This window comes from Sturnira hondurensis, unplaced genomic scaffold (genome assembly GCF_014824575.4).
Source record: "Sturnira hondurensis isolate 20B ecotype Veracruz unplaced genomic scaffold, ASM1482457v3 Scaffold0018097, whole genome shotgun sequence".
NCBI lineage: Eukaryota > Metazoa > Chordata > Mammalia > Chiroptera > Phyllostomidae > Sturnira > Sturnira hondurensis.
In genome coordinates this window covers 3,745,060-3,758,432 of record NW_028090728.1, presented here as the reverse complement: position 1 = coordinate 3,758,432, position 13,373 = coordinate 3,745,060, and the positions used below count along the sequence as shown (strand labels likewise).

At 51.3% G+C, this 13,373-nt stretch overlaps 1 protein-coding gene across 1 annotated transcript in view; it reads right to left on the bottom strand.

Moving 5' to 3' along the window:
- Positions 1-629: 629 nt before the first annotated feature.
- KCNJ12 (potassium inwardly rectifying channel subfamily J member 12) overlaps positions 630-13,373 on the bottom strand; it is a 49,433-nt gene continuing 36,689 nt past the window's right edge. Inside the window, exon 2 of the mRNA XM_037068854.1 lies at positions 630-4,451. Coding sequence (XP_036924749.1) covers positions 3,103-4,392 — 1,290 coding nt within the window. The 5' untranslated portion in view covers positions 4,393-4,451 and the 3' untranslated portion in view covers positions 630-3,102. The remainder of the gene's footprint in view (positions 4,452-13,373) is intronic.

Sequence of the window (13,373 nt, the reverse complement as noted above, 5' to 3'; positions counted from 1 at the left end):
CATATAACACACACACACACACACACACACACACATGGAGGAAATGGAGACCACTGTACTTGAACAATAAAAAAAAGAGAAAGAAAACACACACACACCTACAGGTAAATATGTGCAAACTATGTGTGTGCAGACAAACATACATATCACAGAGATATGTCATCATCCCAGATTCACACAGAGACTGTCACTTGCACACATGTGTACAACAGTCCCATGTACAATGAATCCACACATTCGTGTACTTACAGGCAAAGCAACAACTGTATGTTTCACTTGAACACACGCTTTATGCTCACACTCTCACAGTCACACACACACACACTTCTGCCCTTTCCGGCATAAGCAGCTCAGCGCCGCAGGGCAGAGCATGCGGGAGGCCACATCTGTAGCCCACTCCAACCTCCAACCTCCTGCTTCAGACTATTAAGAAAATTCTTGGAAATCCTGCTGCCTGGGAGGGTGAGGGCCAGAGCACTTTGGAATACACACCTGCTCAGCACAGACTACACCCAACATACACACACACGTACACACACTTACCACACACCACATGCATGCACATGTGTATGAGCATTCCCATGCTCCACACACCACATGTGGACACACACACCTCTCACACGCTCCCCAGGAGCCATCTGATCCTCACTCTGCACACACAATAGCCCCTCTTCCCATCCACCCTCCAGTTTCAAGTGCATTAAAAAGGGAGACCATTTTGATCTTTAGCACAAGTAATAAATAAATAAATAAATAAATACAGAGGAGGGGAAGGGCAGAAAAGTGAAAGCACAGCATCTGCCTTTGGCGAGAGACAAAAGGCAGCTTGGAGCTTATCTCCTACAGGATCCAGGGACTGAACTGTCTGGCATGGGCCTGGGAGGGGACATACCTGAGAAGAGGTACATCAGGCCACCTGAAATCACCACAGCCTAGAAGTTCTGGTCAGCTACACTCCAATGAGTGGAAGTGAGTGATTTCTGAAGTGAGTACACTCTGGAGTGAGTGGAAGGCTGGTCCACCCGGCCCTGGAAGGATCTCTGGCTGCTGGGCAGATCAGAGCACCAGCCCTTAATGCTGCCCAACTAACTGGGGTCACCTTGTTCCACCCCTGCTCAGCCTGACAATCTGCGACGGCGTTGGTAGGTGAGTGCTCCAACATCAGCTCCATCCTCACCCCCAGGGCTAAGGCTGAGTAAGTCAGCTGGGCTCAGGGCAGAGGCTCCTCCAGCAGATCCTGAAAGAGCTGCCTCCAGTGCCTCAGGGAGAATCATCTTGGCCAGAAGTCAGGGTGAGGTCTGAGGCTAGGATGGGGTGTTGGGAGTCAGGCCTACCTCAGAGTTGGGGCTGTCGGAGTTTCTCTGGTGGGGAGCTGATAGTCCATGCCCAGGCCTTCCACAGCCCCTGACCTCAGGTCAGGTCTCCAGCTATAGTAGGGGTCAGAGGAGGAGGGAAGAGTCAGAAGACCCCACCCAGGCCCTAACCTCTCCCTGTCACCAGAGACTTACTCCTTGTTTGCACGACCTTGCACTCTACCTCAGTTTCCCCAAATTGGGCCAGTGTCTCTGGTGCCTCAGGTTGTGAGCTGTCCTGAGGGCATGGTTGGAACAGCCTGGGCAGGCAAGCCAGAACTAACTTCCTTATGGGCTTGGTCATTTGGGAGGATGGCACTCTTAGTTGTCCTGGGAAGGGTCCCAACTCCATCCCAGGGTCCAGGCCCCACTAGCTGTCTTCTTTGCCGGAAACAAGCCCCCATTGGGCAGGTTCTCATCCAGGGGCCTGCTTCTGGGCCAGCAGAGTTGTCAGCCTCAAACCTCTTCTTGGGTAGAGTTCCTGGATGTGTGTGCTACTCCTAGTCACCTCAGCCAACAATTCCACATCTTTCCTAAGACTTCTCCTCGGCCAGGTACAGCCTGGCTGCCACTCACCTGGGCTCTCCCATGCTGCCCCAGGTTCAGAGGAAACACCAGTCAGCCCGGCCTCTGCAGACAGAGAGGCTGACAGGGACTTCGCAGTAGAGTCAAGGTAGTGGGGAGAGTCCTATAAAAACAAAAACTGGAGCCAGACTACTCGGTGTCTCTAAGGCACAAGTCATGCTGGGGCCCCTTACAAAATGGGGCCGATCCAATTCCTCTCAGTCTGGGAACCAGGCTTCCATCCCATGGAGCCATCCACTCCTGCGTTTCCCAACAGCCCCTCTCCATGGAAGGTGTGGAGGCCACTGGCCAGAAAAAGAGAGAAGTAAACCAGGAGAATACAGTGCACCGAGAGAGAGGAAACCCTCCATGGCAGACAGGTCTCCTATTCAACCCTGAGAAGCACCTCTAAAGGGCAAAGTCAAACTCAAAAAGCTTGAACTAACTAGTTTTTTCTTGCCCCTTTCCTCCTCCTCTATGACACTGGAAAGCTTGTATTATGATAATGAGCATGGTCTTGGTTTTTCTATCACAAATGGAATCTAATCTACCCACGTGCATAAAAATCCATGGTGTTGCTGTGCTTTCCACAGGCCCACCACCCACCATGGCCTGGCCTTCACAGAGGAGACAGAGGTCCATCCAGCCTTGGGGAAGTGTCGGGAGCCTCCACCTAGCTGCCAGCATCCTGGCAAACAAATGGAATTCTAATTGTCCCTTTTTTTGTACCCTCATGGATTGAAAAAAAATTTAATCACATGTTAATTTTTTTGGTAAACAGTCTTTCCCAAGCTAAGATTGAGAAAGCCAAAGCCCATCACTTCTCCCCACATTAAAAACCATCAGGTTGCCCTCCAGCCTTCCAGCCCCAAACAGAGGCTGGGTGGCCAGATGTAGAGCCATTTCTGGGCAGACTGCAGCCCTTTCCTCGGGCAGAAGGTCCAGTCCCCAGGAGGTCACCTCCTTGCCCCTGAGCCTGCTTGGGCATCTGAGGCTGAGGATTACCCGCTCCAGCTACCCACTCTCCCGCCAACCTTCCAAGGCCATTGTGGAGAAACATAAAACATCTAAAACGCTACTGAGTCTGCAACCAGTGTGTCTGGCCCATTCTGCCAAAACCCTGGGCCCTCAGGAAGTGCAGGCCTCTCCCTGGCTGGGCAGATGCTGCACCTTGGCCAACAGCAGTTCAGATCTCTGACTCCCTCCTGTAGGGCCGCTGCTCAAGGGCACTGCCACCAGCTTGGGGTCTGTCAAAGTCATGCCTAGCTTGAGGGATGCTGCTGCTGTCTTGGTCTTCATCAGCTTCGTCCTCCTCGTCACGGCTCATGAAGGCCAGCTCATTCTCATAGCAAAAGGAATTGACGCTGGGCAGCAGGAACTTGTTCTCCACCAGGTCCTTGGCGCTGCAGCGGGGAGTGGAGGGTACCTCGTAGGTCTTGTGGAAATGTGCGTAGTCAATCTTGTACTGGTTCTTCTCCTCAAAGAGGACAGGCTCAAAGCGGTGACCCCACAAGATCTCATTGGCCAGGTAGGAGCTCCGGGCTTGTGTGGTCATGGCCGTGGCCTCTACCATCCCCTCCAGAATGACCACGATCTCGAAGTCATCTGTCTCCAGGTCCTGCCGGCTGATGCCAAATAGTGGGCTGGCCTCGTCAATCTCATGCAAGATGGTGATGGGCGACACTAGGAAGATGCGGTCAAGGCCCTTGTCAAAGCCCACATCGATGTCAATCTGGTCCAGCGGGATATACTCGCCCTCTTCTGTGACCCTTGGCTTGATGAGCTGAGCCCTCACGTGGGCCTCCACAATGTGGCTCTTACGTAGGTTGCCCACACGCCACATAAGGCAAAGCTTGCCGTCACGCAGTGCCACAACAGCGTTGTGGCTGAACAGCAGTGTCTGTGCCCGCTTCTTGGGCCGGGCCATCTTGGCCATGATGGCGCCAATCATAAAGGAGTCGATGATGCAGCCCACAATGGACTGCGCCACCACCATGAAAACGGCCACTGGGCACTCCTCTGTCACACAGCGCAGCCCATAGCCAATGGTGGTCTGAGTTTCAATGGAGAAGAGGAAGGCTGCCATGAAGCCATGCACCTGCAACACGCAGGGTGTACGGCCACGGTCCTCAGCTGGCTCCAGGTCACCATGAGCCACAGCGATGACCCAGAAGATGATGCCGAACAACAGCCAGGAGGCGAGGAAGGCCAACGAGAAGATGAGCAGCATGTAGCGCCAGCGGATGTCCACACAAGTGGTAAACATGTCAGCCAAGTAGCGCTGTGACTTCTCATCCATGTTGGCGAACTCAATATTGCATTGGCCGTTCTTCTTAACAAAGCGGCTTCGACCCCTGCGCCGCGTGTGAACCCTGCTGTTACCAAAGCCATTGGCACCCGACATGGTGACCAGGTGCAGCCCGTCCTCCTCTGATGACACAATGCTGTAGGGGTTGGCCCGGCTGGCTGCAGTCATCCCGGGGATAGGGCAGCCCTGGCTCTTCGCCCCCAGGCCGGCTCCAGGTGGGTCGGCTCCTGCAACAGATAGGACAGCAGATGTCCTGCAACAGCCCACAAATTCCTCCACCCAGGGCCCTCAAATGTGACTGGCAGATGTTTTGACCCTAATTTATCTACTACCAGGATCTTAATCTTCCCTCCCACCATAAGCCAGCTCCTCATCCTCCTTCTCAGCTTGGAAACCTGCCACTTCATCCTCCCAGTACTTCCAGCCAAAAACCTTGAATTCATCCTCAGCTTCTCTTACTCCCACACCAAGGGCTCTGCTTTCAAAATACATTTAGGATCTACCCCTTCTTCCGCACTCACACAGCCCCATTGTCACCTACCTGGACCAGCCTGGCAACCATCTTGCTCACCTCCATGCTACTGCCCAATCCCAGTCCAGTGGCAGCCAGAGGGAGCCTGTCCATCATCTACTCAAAGCCAGAGCCCCCACAGGCATCTGTGGCACCTGTGTGAGCAGAGCTCGGGACCCCTCTGATCTCACTTCCCAGCCTCCCCCTCACTTACCATGCTGCTGCCCGAGGCCTCCTTCTTGTTCTTTAAACCCACCCTGGATCTTCTCCTCTCAGGCATTTCCCCACCACCTCCCTCTATCAGGCCTTGGCTTTAATGTCACTAGAATATCTCCATTTTTCCTGAGGTTTTCCCTGTGTTCTCGGAGGATTTTACACCGTATGCAGGTCCCCAGTGTAACCCCACAACCCTGACCTCTGGCCTAATAAAGGTAGTAATAACAACAACAATGATGTGCACAAGGTTGCAGTCCCTCCCACAAGGCCATCAGCCACCTGAGCACAGGGAGTTTTTGGTTCCCCTCACTGCTGACTCACCCCACAGGGTCTATTGAAGGCCCTATTCCTAAGAACACACCAAGCTGGGCCCCACCCACCCTCCTGAAATTCACATACTCCATCCAAGGTGCCCACTCTCAAAACCCATACACCACACCCTCTGCCTCCTTGTTGTGAGCAGTAGCTAGGAGGGGGTCCCTAAGTTGGTGCCCAGAGGAGTCACTGACTGGCTGACCTCATTCCAGGGGCCTCCCTGCCACCCACTTTCCTCAGCTCTAAACTAAAGCATGTGGGAAGCACTCAAAGTGTCACTTGGTCAGCCTGCCACGCACACACACTCACACACACTGGGTGGTCTCAGGGCACATCACATAGTACCGCACCCACACCAGACAAACACTGCTCCCAGTGCTGGAGATACTCATCCAGTCTCTGGACACACAAGCCACCCCTCCCCCAATACCCTGCTGGCTCTGGGACAGCCTGTTGGTACCAGGCTGAGGCATCTGCAGTCTGGGTGCCATGGCACCACCTGGCCCTGTAGGCACTGGGGCCATCTGGCCATTAGCACTGGGGCTGTGGGTACTCAGGACCTCACCCTGCCTCAGCAGGGCTGAGATGGAAGGAGAGGAAGACCCCTGGCTGGCCGGCCCGGACATGAGCATGAGGAGGTTAGGCATGCTTCTCCTCACCACTGGGGACCCCATGCACCCCCAGACCCCACCTGGTTGCACTATGAAGTCAGACCTAGACAAGGCTGGGCGACCTGAAGTGCCCAGAAGACACTGAGGCCTCAGAGAAGATCCCAGGACAGCAGCAGGGAGGCAGGCAGCTGGACACCCACCAGAGGCTTAGACACTGGGAATGACATAGCCAGAAGGTAGCAACACTGGGATTCATCCCTGGTCTGTATGACCAGTTGCAGCCAGAGCCTCAGGGGGGCACAAGCTCTGACCTCTGCTCCGAACATCTTGGAGACAGGGTTGGGTAGAGCCGCAAGGCTGCAGACCCCTCTCTAGGTCTGTCTAGGTTCCTAGATGCTGCTGGATCCCCAGATGCTCATGCAGTGCTTGCTACCTGAGAGAATCAGCTCCTCCAACCACAGGGAGAGCAGGCCAGACACATCAGCAAATGCTCTTAGATCAGCAGATCCACAGCTCAAGGAGGTAGCTACTATCTGTACTTCTACTCTCTGAATGGAGATTCAGAAAGGTAAAGTGCCTTCCCCAAAGCCACACAGCCAATAAACAGGAGAGCTGAGTGAGATTCGAACCATTTTTGCCTAATGCAAGGTCTCCCATCATGGGGCCCCAGATTCCATGGGGCCTTTCCTCATGCTACTATCCTCCCCCGACAGGTGCTCCACCTGCCCACCTCACCATAGATTGGAGAAGCTGAGGCTGGAGGCTGGAATGACAAATGCAGTCTGGGCCAGGGAGCCGGTGGGGGGGGGGGACCCCAAGGACTCTGTGCCAGGAAGACAACTCATCCCCAGATTCCTGGATCCTCCAAGGGGAGGTGCCAAGGTTGGGGTACATGGATGCTGGCAGGAGGTTGCCAGATTGCTGGGGGTGGGTTTGTGTGGCCTGGAGGCCTTGGGGGACATTTAACAGGTTATGGTTACTCCAGCTGCAACTCCAAGATAGCTCAAGGCCTGCATGGGACAGAATTGCAAGAATCAAAGGCCAGAGAGCCCATTCTGATGCACAGCTCCTGGCCGTTGAGTAGCCTCACATCTGGCCAGCTCCCAAGTAGGTGGGACCGCTGCAGTGGCTCCTGGTGTCTCTATAAGGCTGGGCACCTAGGACTCACCAGACTATGTCACACAGGCCTGGCAACACTCTCACCTGTTGATGTTCCTCCTAGAACCACATAGAAAAAAACAACGAGGTCATGTTCATACCTGCTCCCCTTTTTCTCAGAGCTGGAAACAGACTCACAGCAAAGTCAGTTGTCCAAATCACCCAGAAAGTCAAGAACAGAGACAGAGTGGGAGCCAAGTATAGTCCAGTCTCAGCCTTTCTTGCCCTCATTGTGCTGTCTGTGTACATGCATGTGCATGCGTGGATGAATGTGAATGTGTGCATGACACACTCAGGGTGTGGAGAGTCCCTCAGAAGCTTGGTGAACACAGCACCACAAAGAAAGCCCCAGAAGAAAACCCATGAGTAACAACCCCAACACCACCAACTTACCAAACATCCCAAGGACACCCCTCACACAATAACACTGGCTTGGCCAGAAGGTTGCATGACTCTTAAATCGAGTCTTTAGAGACTCGATTTAAGAAATGTAAGATGAGCTCTGGCCAAGCAGCTCAACTGGTTGGAGCGTCGTCCCAATGCAAGTTCAATCTCAGGTCAGTCAGGACACACACAGGAATCACCAGTGAATACATGGATGGGTGGAACAGCAAATCAATGTTTCTCTCTCTCTCTCTCTTTCTCTCTCTCTCTCTCTCTCTCTCTCCAATACATAATTTTTTTTAAAAAAAGAAACAAATGTGGGACAATATCCTCAACCAGGGATATAAAGGTGTTTAGCTCTTGTTCAGAGGCTGCAAGTGGTTAAATCAAATAAGAAATGAAATTAGATTTGTTTTGATGAAAGAAGCTTTAGCAAGCAAGCAGGCCAGGTCCCCATTTTATAAATAGGAGAACTGAGGCTGAGACTCTCCCCAAGTCACAAAGCAACTTGTGGGCTGGGATGAGATGGTAGAGATAATAGGACCATTGTCAGCAGGTGCCCAGAGGGTTCTGGGCATTGCTGGGAGGGAATGGGAGAGAGACACTGAGGTGCAATACCTGAACCAAAAGAGACAGGGTGACTTTCACACTGGAGATAGCAGTGAAGCAAGCCTAGCAGGCAGAGAGTGGGCCAGTGGGGCACATGGACCCAGAGCCCTGGAGAAGTGCTGGAGCTGTCTCTGCCAGCCCAGCAGCTGTGGACCAGCCTCTGGCATCCAGCCTGCTCATAACTCTGGTCAGGCTTGGGCTGGAATTTTAGAGAGGCAGCTAACACATGACCTGTGAGAGGGCTCCAAAAGTCACTGGGAGGGGCTCCAAGGCTCTGGACACCTCAGGTTTCAATGACATCTGGAGGAGACCAGGACAAGGCCTGGGCTCACATTTTCAGATGCCAAGAAAACAGTGACTATACTAGCCAATGGAGGGGCCCTGAGGGGCAGGACTCAAGATCCCCCACCTTCAGGGGCCTCTCCTCTGGCCAGGACCACTTCCAAGGTATAAGCATAGTAATCAATGTACATCCAGTGCTTATTATCCATCAGGCACTGTTCTAAGAGCTCTAATTAACTCACTTCATCCCCACAACAATATTGTGACTATTATCCCATTTTCCAGATGAAGAAACTAAAGCTCAGAAAAGTTGAGTTACTTGCCCCAGGTCACACAGCCTTCAAGGGATGAGCTCCCAGACTGAGGGTAGGAAGAAAAAGAAATGTCCCCCAGGCCCCAAGGCAGAATGTGGGTATGACACTATATTTCAATCTCAGTCCTCAAGGCCTTTGCCATTCCATGTAGTGATTAGACATACAGACATCCTGAATCTCAGCACTCAACAATAGAGATAAAACCCATCCCAGCACCCCAACCCAAGGCATTCGGCTATTGCTTAGAATGTCCAGGGACGGGGAACTCCAACTTCATGATCAAGTCCTACCATTGGAAGAATCCTTAAAGATCACTTAGTTCCGGGAAAGTCAGAATGTGGCTTACATGCACCTTTCTCAAGCCCATGCCTGTGACAGATATCAGTAATTCATCTTGGAACTTTCTCACTGTGTCCTGAGACAGCTTCAGAATCTCCTACTTCATTTGCTCTTCATCAGACTTAGGAGGAGACCTTTGAAAATCCAATCTTTCATTTTGCAGGCCTAAGGGTATACTGCAGCAAGACAGGGAGCTCAGCAGTGACAGACACCAGGGGCTAGGAGTGCACAGGCCTGGGGGTGGGCGGGGGGGGGCATGGCATTCCTGGTAGGGGTGCCATGGAGCAAGGAGAAGGGTGGGGCATGCTGGCACATTCGGGGGGGGGGGGCGGTGGGCAGTGAGGAAGCTGAGGCTAGCTTGGGGATAGCCAAGAGTTGGTCTGGAGTGGAGATGGAGGGTTGGAAGGGGGACCATTTGCATTCTCAGGGTCTGGGAGAAGAGGACAAACTCCTGTGCAGGGGCACCTTTGCAGGCCAACTTCCCTTCCCCTCCACCAGTGCATAGACCAGCCTCTCCCCACAGTGTACACTCATAGCCTGAAAACACTCGGGGTTGACATAGTGCAGGCTTTCTGTGCTGAGGCTTTGCTAGGCCCGAGGAGTGGAACAGCAACAACATGTTATGTGATAGGGATGGGAGTGGTCAGTGTTCTACCTACTCCTTGGACCCTCACCATTCCAGGGCCCACTGCCCACTATTTATTTAACCACCAACACAGTCTTTCTGCCCAATAGCTCTAGGGCAAACTAGGGAATGAATGCCCCAGGAGCAACCTGCAATTGATGATTGACAGGAGTGCCTGCTCTATGCTGCCTCCCCAAGTTCCTCAGCCAGTTGCCCTCAGCAGTGGCTTTGTCAAAAATCCACCCCACACCGGTTCCTTCCCTTCCTGGCTCACTCCCCACTCACCTCAAGTACAAGACTCCTTGGGATCACCAACCACTAAACTACCTTCACAGAACTTGGTCTCCTGGGCTCTCTCTCACAGGCCTCAGGTGGCTCCTCTGCGGCAAAGGCAACTGAACTCTAGCTTCCCCTCCTGGATGTTCCATAGTACCATAGCACCATGGTTTCTCCTCTTCTTCCAAACCTCCTTCTCCCTCTTTTCCTCCCCCAGCTCCCCCTCTCCCTCCTCTTCTCTTCTCTTCTCTTCCCCTTCCTCACCTTCTCCTCACCCTCACCTTTCCCCTCCTCCTCTCACTCCTCATGGGGTTAGTTGGCAGCCAATAGCCACTTCTCCAATTGCCCCAGCTACAAGCCTGGCCTCCTCCCTCTCCATCAGTACCCGTACACTCTCCATTCCCTCAACAGGTCCTATGTATTTTACCTCCCAAATTCTCAAAGCCACCCTCCTGTCCAGGCCATTCCTGTTTGGACACAGCAACAGGCTCCCAATGCATTTCATTGTGGAATCCCTCTACTCCATGTGGCCAACCCCCAAATCACAGCAAAAGGAAGTGTTTAAAATCTTCTCACCCATCAGGGATCAGCTGAAGGCCACTACTTCCATAAAGCCCTTTGGATTCTCTGGCCCTGGATTCTCCTGTTAGGGTCAGAAACTACTCTCTACCTCATGTGAGAGTTGACCTTGCCCAGGTGCAGAGAGGCTGATGTAGGCCTGGCACAGAAAGGGTATCCAGGAAATGCTCACTGACCAGACAAAGGGATGAGGGAATAAGCACCTGAATGGAGAAATGGATGAGGAGATAGATGGACCAATGAATGAGGAGACAGCTATATGTACAGACGGATGGTCAAGCATATGGATGGATAAATGGGACTGGCAGATAAGTAGATGGATGGATGAGTAGTAACCACAAAGATGGATGGGTTAGATGAGTGAAAAATTATTGGATGGGTTGGGTGGATAGATTAGTGAGTGGAGAAATAGACGAATTAATCAATGGATAAAAGGATGCATGGGTGGTTGGGAAAATTGATGAATGACTGGGAGTGGTGGTGGATGAATAGTTGGAAGATGGAAAGATGGCTGAATGGGTTAGGTAGGTGGGTAGATGGCAAATGGATGGGAGGATGTGTGGAACTAGTGGAGGGATAGTGAGCAAATGAGAGGCTGAATAGGAGAATAGATAGATGAGTGGGTGAGTGTATAGATGCGTGTTTGGCTGAATGTATGACTAGATAGACAGGTGCACGCCAATGACCTTAATCTTACCTTTTGAATCCTATTTTCTAAATAACGATGTTGAGTGGGCACATGGCTATCTTCAAGGCTGCAATAGCAGCAGCTGCCATTTTTCCAGCATCAGCTGGAGATGAGTCAGTCTCTAGAAGACCCTAAAGTTAACAAAGGAAAGCCAAATCACTGTAGATGGTCTGCTCTCCTCAGAGTGGCTCAAAAATCAGAAATTTCCACAGGAACCCACATTTCTGCTTGCTACCCCCAGGGCCCTGTTGGAAGGTGGAGGGTGACTCCTACAACCCTGATGCCCCGTACCTTCGCAGCATGTCAGCCTATCCATGACAAACTTTCAGAACCAGAGAAGGGCAAGACAAAATGGGTCCTCAGAGAAAATAACAGCTGATTATTAGTAAGTGTCTACTGCATCCAGACACTGTGGTAGGCTGTTTGCGGACATCAAACTCATGTAATCCTCACAACAAACCCACAAGGGTAGAACTATTGCTATTCCCATTCCAGAGAGGTAGGTAATATGGTAATTCTCCTAAGTCACAGAGAAACTCAGGTCCATAGCCTGTGCCCCTAGCCACCACCTGAAGAGCCTTCCCAATTCCAATCATAGGGCTCACCTGTGGATTGATGGATAAATGGATGGATGATGGATGGGTGGCTATATGAAAGGATAAATGAAAGGATGGATGGAACAGATAGTCAGATGAATGGATGGATGGTTGGATTATTGGTGGATAGATGGGTAGATTATAGATGGATGGATAATGGATACGATATATGGATGGGTAAATTATGAATGGATAGGTGTGTGGATGGATAAATGAATGAATGAGTGGATACACAGATAGATGAATTATGAATAGATGGATAGATGAATTATGGCTGAATGAATGGGTGGGTGTATTATAAATCCAACTTTTTCCATGGCTGGTGTGGCTCAGTGGATTAAGTGCCAGCCTGCAGACCAAAAGGTTGCCAGTTCGATTCCCAGTTAGGGCACATGCCTGGATTGTGAGCCAGGTCCGTAGGTGGGGGCATGAGAGAGACAACCAATCCCTGTTTCTCTCTCCCTCTTTTTCCCTCTCTCTAAAATAAAGAAATAAAATCTTTTAAAAAATAAAAATAGAAAAATAAATCCAACTGTTGATAAGTCAACTGTTGATGAGTCACCACACATTATAAATGGGTAGGTGGGTGTGTAAATGGATGGACAGGAGGATTATAGATGGATGAATTACAGATAGATAGGTGGGTATGTGGATAGATAGATGGATGTATGCACAATAGATGGATAATTATAGATAGATGAGTAGATTATAGATAGATGGATTATGGATGGGCAGATGGGTATGTGGATAGATAAATTAGTGGATGGGTAGATGGCTGGATGGCTGGATGGATGACAGATGGATGGATTATGCACAGGTATGTAGGCATGTGAATGAATAAATGAATGGGTGGGTGGGTAGGTGGATAGATGAATAAGTCAATAATAGATAGATAGGTAGGCAGACTATGAATGGATTGGTGGGTATTTGAATGGGTGGGTAGGTGGGCATATTCATAGGTGAATGAATGGATGGAAGAATGCGGTAGTTGGGAGACAGATACATAGATGAGTGGGTGAATGGGTATATGACTATACAGTAACTCGTCAGAGACTTGCCTTGAACATACACATGTCCTATGTGGTCCCTACAATCCCCAAGCCTTGGTTTTCCCATCTGCCAAAGGGGCCCCCTGCTTTCATCTCCTGCATAAGGATCCTGCTGTAAGGATCACGGAAGACTGTGTTGGGAAGACAGTCTGTGAATTTCCAGAGGCAAGCTGACTTGGGATGCCCTTTTCACCTTCCCCCACCTGCCAGTCACTGAGCCCATGAAGCCCCATCCTTTCACGTCCAAGGCTGGCTATAATCTACTGTCACACGGTTTTTTTCTGGCTGGGACTAAGGCAACTGTCTATCCATCTATCCACCAATAATATGATAAGAGTCACCACATATGATAAGCCTCCTGGGGCAGACAATGGCAATGGGCAAAGAGAGATGGGTTCAAGTTCCAGCTCTGACTCTCACAAGCTATGTGACCTTGGATGAGTTACTTCGCCTCTCTGGGCATCTGCGTACTCTGTATGGAGATGGCCTGTATGGTCCCCCCGGGCTATCAACTCAAAACTCCCAGTCCTCACCCACTGCTTCCCCATCCCTCATCATTCCCTGAGCAGCTGCCCTGGACCCTTCAGTGCCTCTCTT